Below are 12748 nucleotides of genomic sequence, written 5' to 3' on the forward strand. Positions count from 1 at the left end.
AGTTGGGCCTTCTGTTTAATGAACTAGTGACTCTTCGCCTGTTAAAAGTTGAGGGTCATTGTTCTACACTAAAAAGAAATGGGGAAAAGTGTCTGTCCTGTCCCTTTTTGTTCTTCAGAATGAATTCTAATTACAGTAATAAGGCACCAAGCTGTCACTGAGTTTTACATATTTTTAGAAAGAATGCAAGGATCACCTAATAGGTGAATTGTATTTTTACAGTCACTCATCTTCTGTATCTCACACATGCATGCACATGGACACTCCTACACATTTTTTCCCTTCTTTAATTTTCTGTTTAAAGAAGAAAAGCGTACATCATCATAACTACTCAGAACCACAGCACTCTGCTGCTGAAGGGGCACAACTGGAAAAGAGGTGCCATGGGAAAACCATGTATGTCCCTAAAATATTCCTGATAACGCCATATGTGGTTGCTCTTATTCTGGAATTCCACTGATTAAGATAATTCAGAATAAGGTGCTTTAATTCTGAAATAAGAGCATCTATATGTGGTGTTAATCGGGAATAGCTAATCCATTTTAAATTCACACTCTATCATATTCTAGATTAATTTTCATGTGTAGGGAAGCCCTAATTAAATTATAATGAATGTAGAGCAGTGCTTAGACTTCTCTCCCCTCCTCCTCCTTCCTTTTATCTCCCTTCCCAAACTATTCAACATCCCTCACCCCATGGATAAAGCGTAAGAAAGCAGATGAACCCTGTAGCTTTTCTTGTAGGTCATTAGATCTAGATTATATCAACCCAAGGGGTGGGAAATGATTCTAGGTCACCTGTGCTTCCCAGGGGTCTATGAAGTCAAGCATTTTGGCTGATCTCAACTGTCATAGTATTTTATGAGGGGAGGAGCAGTGTCTCAGATAATTAGTCCCACAGCACCTAGTTCTTTGTAGAGCAAAACCCAGACCTTAAACTCCCCTAGAAATAATTTGGTGATCAATACAAATCATAGAGCATAGGTGTAATACAAGCCCCATTTAGGGTGTACTGCACTAATCCAAACTTGAAGTGACAAAGGCATGGTTAACTGTGACAAAATCCAGGTCTGAAATGAAAAGTTTTAAGCGTTTTGCCAAGTGCAAATGATTAGAAGCACTCTGGCTCAGTCAGGATTCCTTGTGGGGCTCTGTCCCTCTGTGAAAGGGTGCATCATGCACTCCTCCTGTGCCTGGCAAACTCCCCATACTGGAGTTTGGGGGAGGCATTACCCCATCTTCCTCCCACCCCTCCTCAGTGCACAGGTGATCACCTGGGATAGTCTCTCTACTATGTACTTGCTGGCTGGCCCCACCCCTTTGGGCACCAGTGCGAGGCCATTCACATTGTGGCCCCAAGGATGGAGAAGAAGGAGGTAGAGTGATATAATGGTCATAACTAGGATTACTGGACAAAAAGTAGAAAAGATAACATTTTCTTTTAATGTTAAGAAGCACTTCCTTGAAGTGATCTCTGGCCATAGAATAATCTTGCAAAGGGAGTGATGGATACTTCATCTCTTTGGACATTTAAAAGTAGGTTAGAAAATATATCGGAGAGACAAACCTGGCACTGGGAGAAAGATGGGCCTGGTCTACAGCAGAAAGTTGCACTGGTTTAATTTAAACCAGTTTTTAAACTGATATCAAACTAGTGCAAAAGTGTGGGCAGCTTTAGTTCAGTTTAAGGGTATGTCTACACTACCAGATTAGTTCGATTTAACTTAATTCGAATTTGTGGAATCGACCTTACAAAGTCGAATTTGTGTGTCCACACTAAGGACACTAATTCGGCTTTGTGAGTCCACACTAACGGGGCAAGCGTCGACACTGGAAGCGGTGCACTGTGGGAAGCTATCCCACAGTTCCCGCAGTCCCCGCTGCCCATTTGAATTCTGCCCACAATGCATGCTGGGGGGAAAAATGTGTCGAGGGTGGTCTTGGGTAACTGTCATCATTCAACGTGCTTTCGGACGTCTCAAGGGGAGATGGAGGAGCTTACTGACTCGCTCGGATCTCAGCAAAACCAATATCCCCATTGTTATTGCAGCTTGCTGTGTGCTCCACAATCTCTGTGAGAGCAAGGGGGAGACCTTTATGGTGGGATGGGAGGTTGAGGCAAATTGCCTGGCTGCTGATTACGCTCAGCCAGACAGCCGTGCAATTAGAAGAGCCCAGCAGGAAGCGCTGTGCATCCGGGAGGCTTTGAAAGCTAGGTTCCTCAGGGAGCAGGGTAACCTGTGACTGTTCAGTTTCTTTGCAGAGAAGCTGAACCTGCCCCTGCTTCAGTTACTGTTGACTTTCTTCTGTGGTTACATACCCCGTTCACCACGTTTCCCCCCTTCCAACACACGTTTAAAAATAAAGTTAATGGAACATTGTTAATTAACAACATTTTCTTTATTAATGAATTCGCGTTAAAGGGTTGAAACAGGGACGCAGACTGTGGTGGGTAGGGTGTGCAGTGATGTTAACACCGCTTCTACACTCGAGGAATGACAGGCTCCTGCTCCTAGAGCGGTCTGCAGTGCCGGACTGGTTGTTTCAACGGAGCCTGCCATCCCTCCTTTTCGGGACTCTGTGTGCGGGGGCTACTTGACCTTGTGGCGGGGGAGGACGGTTACAGATTCCCCTGCTGTGTGGCTCTGTGGTCTGGGACAAGGATCGCTGCATAAGTTCTGTAACCGCCCTCCCATGCCACAAAGTCACGTACCCCCCACCCACACAGAACATGGAAAACACCTCCCAGACCGACCAGGGTGCCTACTGACTGCACTGTGTGTGTGACCTGCTGTTGATCCTGCCCCCGTGTCTGTACCCTGGTAAAGGTGACTGTCCTATGCAATTAACAACCCCCTTTCCCCACCCTTCATAGACAGTCTTCTATAGAAAAACTTAACGGAAATAGTAATTAACAGCAAACTACTTTTAATAATCAACTACACAGTTAGGGGATGAAACTGGGATTGGGGCTTCGGTGAGCCAGGAAGGGAAGGACTTCTCAACATTTAGGGAATGAGAGCCTTCTTGTATTTGTGCACTCTGCAGGGGTGCAGTGACAGTTTTCACGGCCCCTGTCACCCCTCCTTCTTGTTACTTTGGGTGAGGGGGGTTTGGGACTTTGTGGCGGGGGAGGGCGGTTGCAGATACAGTGCAGGGGGGCTCTGTCCTCCTGCCTGCGGTCCTGCAGAACATCCACAAGGCGCCGGAGCATGTCAAATTTTCCCTGGGCATTTCCTGTGTGGCTGGTCAGAACATCCAAGCTCGGACTGCTGTCCAGAGCGTCAACAGAGTGGTGCACTGTGGGATAGCTCCCACAGCTGCTAAGGTTGATTTCCGTCCACACATAGCCTAATTCGACATAGCCATGTCGAATTTAGCACTACTCCCCTCGTCGGGGAGGAGTACAGAATTCGAACTAAAGAGCCCTCTAGGTCGAACTAATTAGCTTCCTCGTGTGGACGGGTGCACAGTTAAGTCGAATTAACGCTGCTAAATTCGACATAAACTCCTAGTGTAGACCAGGCCTAAGAGTGGCTTAGTTCGGTCTGGTTTAAACCCATTCCTAATTGACAAAAACTAAACCACACAAAGCCATTCTTGCACTCAAATAAGAGCCTCTACGAAGGTGTTTGCACTGGTTTAACCAAACTAGTTTAAAATCACACTTTAAATTAACCCAGTTCAGCCTTCTCATGTAACTACACCTATGGATTAGATGATAGTCTAATAGGCTTTTTCCATCACCAATTTCTATGATTCTTGCTGAAGGAACTATCATAAAATAGCATGAACACAGGGGCAGCTCTAGGCACCAGCAAAGCAAGCATCTGCTTGGGACAGCCCATTTGCAGGGGCGGCAGCTGGCAGGGATCCAGCCTGTGAGCTGAGAACCAACAGGGGGCCCTGGGAGCTGTAGTTCCTTGGTTAGCTCCCTGCCTATAAAGCCAGCCCTGGAGCAGGGAAAGCACTACATTTCCCAGCATTCCCTTGGCCGCTATCAACAGGAAAGGGAGGGAGTATGGTAGCTGAAACCTCAAGTTGCAGCTTGCTGTGAATGGAGAGCTCACTGCTAGAGCGGGGTGGCACTGTGAATGGGGAACAAGTGTGCCCAAAGAGTAGAAGGCTTTGGCCCAGATATCCCCTTTAGAAGACATCCCCAGACTGGATTAGGGATACTGGTGTGACCTCACCTTGTAGCCCCCAAAGAAGGATTTGGGTGGACTAAATGGACAGTGCCCCTCTCTATCTGAAGCCTAGTAAGGGAGGTATGTGAATCCCACTAGAATTTAAAATGAAAAGTAAGGGAAGGGAGGCTCTGGACCTGGGAAGCTTTAGATACAGTACCAGGCACTTAGGAGGATTTCCACTTCTGAGCTATGGAAGCAGAAATTGACTTTTCCTTTCCAGATTTAGCTAATATTCAGAAAGGGAATCTGCCTTCCAGATCTGAACCTCTCAAAATTCAGGCGTGCTCAAGCTCAATTTGGGCAGCTGTTACTTCATTTCTCCCAAATCAAATATACTGATACACTGTGATTTGCTGTAGAAAAAGTAGGATAAAATTGAGCAAGAAATGCTTCCCAGTGGTTTTTAGGACTGGAATTGCTATTTTCAACAGCCATTGCCTTTTTTTTTTAGTTTTATTTGTTTAAAAGGAAGACAGTGATATTGCATTGGCAAATTCCCCATAGAAACAAAGAGTGGAACAAAAGAATAATAAAGGCACCTCAACTTTTCCTCATTTATGGAGGACAGTCTTATAATATGCATCCAGATATCCTCCAATCACACAAGCTGAAAATTGTTCCACTTTACTGCAGTTCTGTAACCATATGGGAACCAATCCTGTCTGTGTTCTGTGCACATCCAAACTTGCTGCTGGATGACCCGCCCTGGGAGCAAGTTACCAGTAGCCCAGGGCTGGGGTGGAAGGAGGGTGCAGGTGGGTGGGGGGAGAACCCAGGGCTGGGACGGCAGGGGGTGTGGGTGGAGGGGACAGAGCCCAGGGCTGGGGCAGCAGGGGGTGTGTGGGTGAGAGGGCACTGGTGGGGGGGAAGGAGGGAGCCCAGAGCTGGGGCAGCACAGGGTGTGGGAAGGGGAGCACAGGGCTGGGGTGCCAGAGGGTGCGGGTGGGGGGGAGAGCTCAGGACTGGGATGGCAGGGGTGAGGGTTGGGAGGGTGAAAGGTGAAAAACCTCCAGGGCCTCTGCCAATCTTCCCTGGAGGAAAATTCCTTCCCAACCCCAAATATGGTGATCAGTTAAACCCTGAGCATGTGGGCAAGACTCACCAGCCAGCACCCAGGAAAGAATTCTCTGTAGTAACTCAAATCCCACCCCATCTAACATCCCTTCACAGACCATTGGGCATATTTATCTGCTAATAATCAAAGATGAATTAAATACCATCCCTCCATCAGGGGCGGTTCTATACATTTCGCCACCCCAAGCATGGCGTCATGCCACGGGGGGGCACTCTGCCACTTGCCGGCAGGAGGTCCTGTGGGAGGTCCACCAAAGCCGCAGGACCAGCGGACCCTCCGCAGGCATGCCGCCGAAGGGACCCTGCCTGCCACCCGACCGGCAGAGCGCCCCTCGCAGCATGCCGTCCCAAGCACGCGCTTGGCGTGCTGGGGCCTGGAGCTGCCCCTGCCCTCCATAAACTTATCAAGCTTAGTCTTGAAGCCGGATATGTCTTTTGCCCCCACTACTCCCATTGGAAGGCTGTTCCAGAACTTCACTCCTCTAATGCTTAGAAACCTTCGTCTAATTTCAAGTCTAAACTTCCTAGTGTCCAGTTTATATCCATTTGTTCTTGTGTCCACATTGGTACTAAGCTTAAACAATTCCTCTCCCTCCCTGATATTTATCCCTCTGATATATTTATAAAGAGCAATCACATCTCCCCTCAGCCTTCTTTTGGTTAGGCTAAACAATTCATCTCTTCAGTTCATCTCACACTACAGACTCTTCCCTTTCTCTATCCTTTTTTCTTCATTCAACTTTCTGTCTCTTCTTCCTCTATGTCTTTGAATTATATTCTCTGGCATTGACCCTGCACAATAAAGAGGTGAGCTGGCCTCTTACTTTTCACTGCCACTGTTCTGCAGATGGTTCTGTTTCACCTTCTGCACTATATAGCAAAGAATTTCAAAATCCCCATACACATTTTTTTAGCAACTGAACAAGAAACTGCCTATGATATTCCCTACTGTTCTTCTGGCTGAACACTTTATTTTACAGTGTGATGTTTCTGGAATAATACGTGCAACTGAAAAGGCAAAGCTCATGACTTTTCATAAGATTCTTTTATTATTTTTTCTCAGCAGGTGGATTGTGGTTAACCATTTATTCCATTCCCACATAAATAATTGTTGCTGACCTGTTGGCGCATTAGCGTGTAATTATTCCATTATGGTATCCAGCTTCCTAAACATTCCCAATTTTTTTAAGGGGGCGAGCAGAGGCGGTATTTATTTTATTTTATTTTAGACCTCTGATTAATTTGTCCATTTCATGTAAACAGCACAGGCTGATTTTATTATAATTATGACTTACGTTTGGAAATGGTGACATTCTAATTTAAATCAAAGTTTGTTTATGCCTGGCGTCTCTTTTCTTTCTGTAGTTAATTGACGGAATGTATCCTTTGGGTAGTATTGCTTGATTTTAATGAAATACCTTTTTGTCCTAAACCATGCAAGTGTCTGCACCCCCAAAACTCCAGCTGATTTCAGTGGGAGTTTAGGGAGAGCAAGAATTGTAGGATATGACTTTCATGTCATATGTTTGTTTTGAATTAAGCCTGCATTCTACTTGATCAGTAATATTTACAATGAGGGAGGAAGGGGACAGAAGAGAGAAATCATAAACACATATATTAGCATAAAAACATACAAGGAACATAAACTATGATACCACAGGGCATAAACCAACCATTACATGACATGCAGAGAGCTATTGTACAAGATTGTGGAGAACAATGTAGCACTAACTGGCAGGGATTGGGAATAAAATTAGCCTATGGAAAGGTTATTTAGAAATTGTTCATTATCGGAATTCTTACATTTTTTCAGAAGTATCTGGTACTGATCAGTACTGGGGACAAAATACTGGACTAGATGGACCACAGAGCTCATCTAGTATGGCAATTCCTATGTTCCTATATCAGACAAGAAATGTGGTTTTTAGTTATAGCATTTTTATTTATTTGCTATTCATCTTTCATTTTTTATACTAGTACTTTTGTTATGCAAACTTGATTATTTGTATCACCAGAAAAATAATATATGTTTTCATTCTCTTTGAGTTTTAGGGCATGAACAAACATCTTTTTAAATTCTTAACTCTGTAAGAAACAAAAATATGCATATGCATGAATGTCAAACAATGTTTAATAATGAGTTTAAGAATGTACCACTAACTAACTATTTGGGATGGATAGAAATTAATTCTTGGTTTTGATTTATAGAGCAAAAGCTGGACGTTATTACAGAGAAATGTAGCATCACAGAATGGCTGCACTTGAACAATGACAATGTTTTCTTTTAGGAAAGTTCAAAGAGAAGGCCTCAATTCTTCATAAGATTGCCAAAAAGAAGTGCCAGGTGGAAGACAGTGAAAGACGGAACGGGGCTGCTAATCATGCTGGTAAGTATAAGAGTACAGAATTATTTCTTATTGTTTGGAGTATATTTGCTATGTGTTACTTTACTTACTCAAGAAAATAAATAAACCTACATTTTTTCAGCCTTGAGTGCCTGAAGTTACCCCTCTAAATCCGTATCTGGACTCTCAAATGGGAACCTGATTTTCAGAGATGCTTAGCACCTGCAACTCCAAATGGGTTGGACTGGTATAATTGAGTAAAAAATCTGGCTCATAGTTTGCCCAATGGACCATTTCATACAGTGGGTCAGATTCAAGCTGTACATGTGTAAATGCAGAATAACTCCAGTGACATTACATGATTTACTCTGGATTTTGACCCATTCATTTCTGGTAGGCCATTAGAGTCAGCCATTTGAGCCAAATAGGGCTAAATTTTCCTCTCTCATCCATGTATTCTATTCTGAAGAATTGTGCATGGAGAGAAAACAGAATAAAACATCCAGAGAGCTGTTGTGCAAGGTTGGAGAGAAGAATGTAGCACTAATTTTGGAAATGTTCTAAAGTAAGATTGATAAAAATACGGAGACAAATTCTATCCTCAGTTATGTCCCTGGAACCCCATTGACTTCACTGATGTTTGGCAGGTATAAGGGCCAAATTTTGACAGTGATACTTTATTTATTTAGAACATTACCAGGCCATTTGACTCTGGTATTGGGTTCTCTCTGCATGTGGAGAATACTCACTGAGATCCACCAGCTGTGCAGTTTGGACACTTACATACATTTTCCATACACCTGAAATAAATGTGCATTTTATGTGGGTCTTGTATCTCCACACTTGCCAGGAGAAGAGAAGAGAATATAGGATTTGAGATCTATCGTGTGGATCTAAGAGCAAAATGTTGCCTTCAGATAGGTATTATGATTGTTGCTGCAAGCGATGTGGTCTGTCAGAGGCAAATCCTGCCTATCTTGCATTGACACACAAACCTTGATAGCAATGGTTCTGTTGTGCAAGGGGGAGATTGCAATGAGGGGTTCATAGTAGCCTGCTGCAGAGTACTGCTGCAAGGTAACTTTCTTATGGGGAAAGGACTGGGGGGTGGGCCATAGGAGGAACAGGCTTGTGGTTGATAGGTTTGTACACACTGCTGATCCACTAGCCAAAAAGGTTTGTGGACTAGTTGTATAGTGGGTACTGTTACCTGCAGTCTGCAATAGCAGCCACAGATTTGCTGCACAGCTTCTCTATATCCTGACTATGAATTGGAAAAAAACCATGCTTCCCAGCCCCGTATATACCCCCTACACAACCCCATTTACTCTGTTTTTTTTTTTTTCAAAAAGAATATTCAGCTCAAAACTTATACATTGTTAAAACAACAACAACTTAAGTCACCTTCGTGTTTCTTTTAGCCACTGCTTTACCACTTAATGTTCATTGCAGTGGAAAAAAACGAAAAAATTATCAAATGTATCTGGTAAAAACTGAATTAGTTTGACACTTGCCATGACCTTACTCTGTATCTAGATGCACTTTGACACTGAGTCAAGCAATTGGATGGAATACTCTATTAATATTGCATAATGCTGAGGAAAATAGCCCACAAGCAGTTAAATAATCTCAGATATACTGCACTTTGCACTGCTGCTGTGATCTCAGATTTTAATTCAGGACGAATCTGAGTACAGCAGTAATGCAACCACACAGCTATATTTACTTCTTTGTACAGCAACATCAGATAAAATACGTCTTATTGTGTCAGCTGTTGTTAGAAGCACTTCCTCATGACTTCTGATTGTTCAAGGATTTCTGGCCATTACCATCTTTATCTAATAATAACAGCTGAATTTTTGACATGCCCATTGTTTAGAAGATTCCTTGAATGATCATAGGGAAAGGAATTGCATTACACAAAAATAAACGGTTCACTTGTAACACTTGATAATTCAAATAGACTGAAATATGAGTGCAGTGTTTTATCTGTGTCTTTGTTCTGTTTTTTTTTTCAGAAAAAATTGAACTCCCAAATACTACAAAAGTGGAAGTTGAAGTAACACCACCAAATGATGGTTCAGGACCAGTGCAAAATGGAAACATTGCCCATGGAATTGAAGAGGTTACTGTCTTTTATTTTTTTCTCTCTCTCTTTCTCTTTACCCTGATAAACATATTCCTGCCTGTTTTTACTATTTTGGAAAGCTAGTGAGTTGGCTTTTACCAAGTAGAATCTTGCTGTTTCATGTTCTTAGACCTGAAGCTACAGCTCAAGGCACTATGGAGAGAGAAAACCTCGTAAAAAGCAATTCTTGGCACTGAAGTTCATACCATGGTTTACTTTAAGTTTAAACTATGCAGACAAATTCTTAGCATTTTCCTTAGGTAAGTTCTAGCAAAAGTTGCTCCACATTGGGAAACTGCAGGAAAATGCTATCCCGGTTGTTACCTTAGAGCTCTACTCTTCAGCACTACTCTGCTACTGCTTCCCACCCTAGACACCTCAGCCTCATTCTGGCAGCTGTTTTGCACATTTCTATAAAGTAGTCACACTGAAACTTAAATTCCTTGAAATTTGAAAGCATTTTCCATTCTCTTACAAATATGAAAAGTCTTATTTTTACAAAAAATATTAATTAAAATTTGAACACGGTCCATTTTGAGAGAGAGTGGCCTATTTTCAAGCAAAAATTATCTCTGCAGTTATAAGAGATAAGATACAGTTCACAATTACAGTAGGAAAATAGTGATTTTGATTAAAAGCAAAATGTCAGGGTAGAAAATAGCCTTAATAAATGTTTTAACTACTTTAGCACAGCCCAAGAGTTTATTTTTGAGAAGTATACATACAATGCCTCAATCCTGCAAATGTTTAACTTCACACATTTTTGTAGTCCCATTAAAGTCAGTGAAAATTAAGTATGTGGATAAAAGTTTACAGGACTGAGGCCATAGTCGGACCTCTTATGGCAGAGAATGGCATCCTTCCTTAAGGTTTATCTCAGGGCTTGGAAACAGCTGATACATGCCTATGCACTATTCCAGAACCTTTCTGAAGATATTATCATGTTCCCCAGAATCTCATCTTTTAATTTGAAAATAAAACAGTCTCTAGTTGTGGTGGTGAAGAAAACCTGAAATACGAGAATTAAGTGTAACTGAGTTGCAGAGATGAGCAGGGAGCCTGGAACAATAGCTCTGAAAGGTGTAAACTGCCCCATTCGTCTTGGTGAGGTGTTAACTCTGATGCCCACTGCTGACCATTCAAATGTCACCATTGTTAACTATTTCATCCCTCATGTAAAAAAAGAGAGGACGAATCACAGATTTACACATTTTACTATGAACGGTGTCTCAATTTCATGCCACAAATGGGTGATGTGTGATATATGTAAAGATGATTATTTTTCCCCAGTCAAGGAACCTAGGAGAGCCTATAGGTATATACAAGACCCACCACTGAGTGGGTCAGAGAGCTGCACAGTCATATTTAAACACCTGCCCAATCTATTGTGAATGGCATCTCATTTTGACAGCTCAAATGTGTGGAGGGTATTATGGAGGGTGGCTTTTGGAACAGTAACACCATTGTTTTATTTCTACTCTGATCTCTGGTTAATATTTCTAGACCAAAAATTGTTGTTGTTCATTAGGGACTTGATCCAGCTCTCATTGAAGTCAAATGCAGTTTTTTTCAATGGGAGCTAGAGGAGGCCCTAGGTGAGACACTTTTAACAAAAGAAAGAATGAAATGCCAAAAAGCAAGTTTATGAAAACCAAAATTATATTATTGAGTGCAACACTCTGCATACTTATGTCTTACAAGGGACAGAAAATATAGTCAAAGTGCATTTACAAGGGGGAAGTCATCTGAGTTCATATATTTGCCTACAAGCCAGAAAATAACATAAGATGCACAGTAAGATACTGGATGTGATTTCTGCTAACTGGAGAGGTTTCTGTTTATTTCACACAGCAAGTGGTGGAGAGATCACAAGAGAGCTGTACCCCATAGGTGTTTTATAAAGCGCAAGATATGGCCAAATGCCTTTAATCCTCTCTGTTAAAGGAGTTATCTGACCTCTGGAGATAGGAATGGAATAATGCACTCACAAGACCACTTAAAGAGACCAAGAAAAATATGTTGCCTTATTATCCTGGTTAATTAGACTGTGAAAAGTGGAAGTTGAATGTTGGGTCAAAAGAAGAGGATGCTGGCAATTTGCACAGTAAATTACAGTTTCTTTAAACTGTGCCATCCAGATGGATGGTCCCCCTATACTACAGAATCATCATCAGCCAAGCAAAACATGCCCCGTAAGCGAAGTAGTTGGGTATCACTCCTTTTAAAAGGGTCCTCAACAAATTACACTTTAATTCATGGAGAATATTCAGCTTTCATAAGGTAGCTAAGATCACTATTGTCTACACTTGAAACACTACAGTGGCACAACTGCACTGCTCTAGCTGCACTGCTGGAATGCTTCAGTGTAGACATTATCTGTGCTGAGAGGAGGGGTTCTCCCACTGGTGTAGGTAAGCCACCTCCCCAAGAGGTGGTAGCCTGGTCAACAGAAGAATTTTTCCATTCACCTAGCACTGTCTACACCAGAGGTTAGGTCCGCTTAACTACGTCACTCAGTTGTGTGAATTTTTTACATTCCTGAGCTACGTAGCTATGGCAATGTAAGTTCCCAGTGCAGATCAGCCCTATTCAGTGTCCACTTGGGAGACGTTCTGAGAGTCTGAATTCATTGCTGAACCAAAATAAATGTTGAGGCTGGTTTTAACATTAAGCAAAAATGTGTTTAAGAAAAGAAAAAAATCCAGCGAGTGATATTATTAATTCCATTTCAGTAGGTTCATTGTTAGGTTTTATTATCCTACAATAGCACTGAATAACCTATTGTGGTGTGGATGAATAATAATTTTGTGGCACACATGAATATTGTAAAGGATCCAGTTTACAACAACTTAGTAAGGAAATCGATCCTGCCTATAGCTAACTCCTGAGAAATTATTCAGGAAAAACAGTGAAGGAAAAGCAATTGTATCTCATAGAAAGGTTCAGTTGTTGTCATTTTGCATTATAATGAAGTGGATTCTATGCCAGTTCAAAAATGGGTCAAGCAGCCTC

At 42.2% G+C, this 12748-nt stretch overlaps 1 protein-coding gene across 2 annotated transcripts in view; it reads left to right on the plus strand.

Annotated features, from left to right (window-relative positions):
- Positions 1-12748, plus strand: part of SLC24A2 (solute carrier family 24 member 2) — a 204641-nt gene that overhangs the window by 155944 nt on the left and 35949 nt on the right. For both annotated transcript variants that reach the window (XM_045020327.1, XM_045020328.1), the window contains 2 exons: positions 7552-7650; positions 9627-9733. In XM_045020327.1, coding sequence (XP_044876262.1) covers positions 7552-7650; positions 9627-9733 — 206 coding nt within the window. The remainder of the gene's footprint in view (positions 1-7551; positions 7651-9626; positions 9734-12748) is intronic.

Source organism: Mauremys mutica, chromosome 6 (genome assembly GCF_020497125.1).
Source record: "Mauremys mutica isolate MM-2020 ecotype Southern chromosome 6, ASM2049712v1, whole genome shotgun sequence".
NCBI lineage: Eukaryota > Metazoa > Chordata > Testudines > Geoemydidae > Mauremys > Mauremys mutica.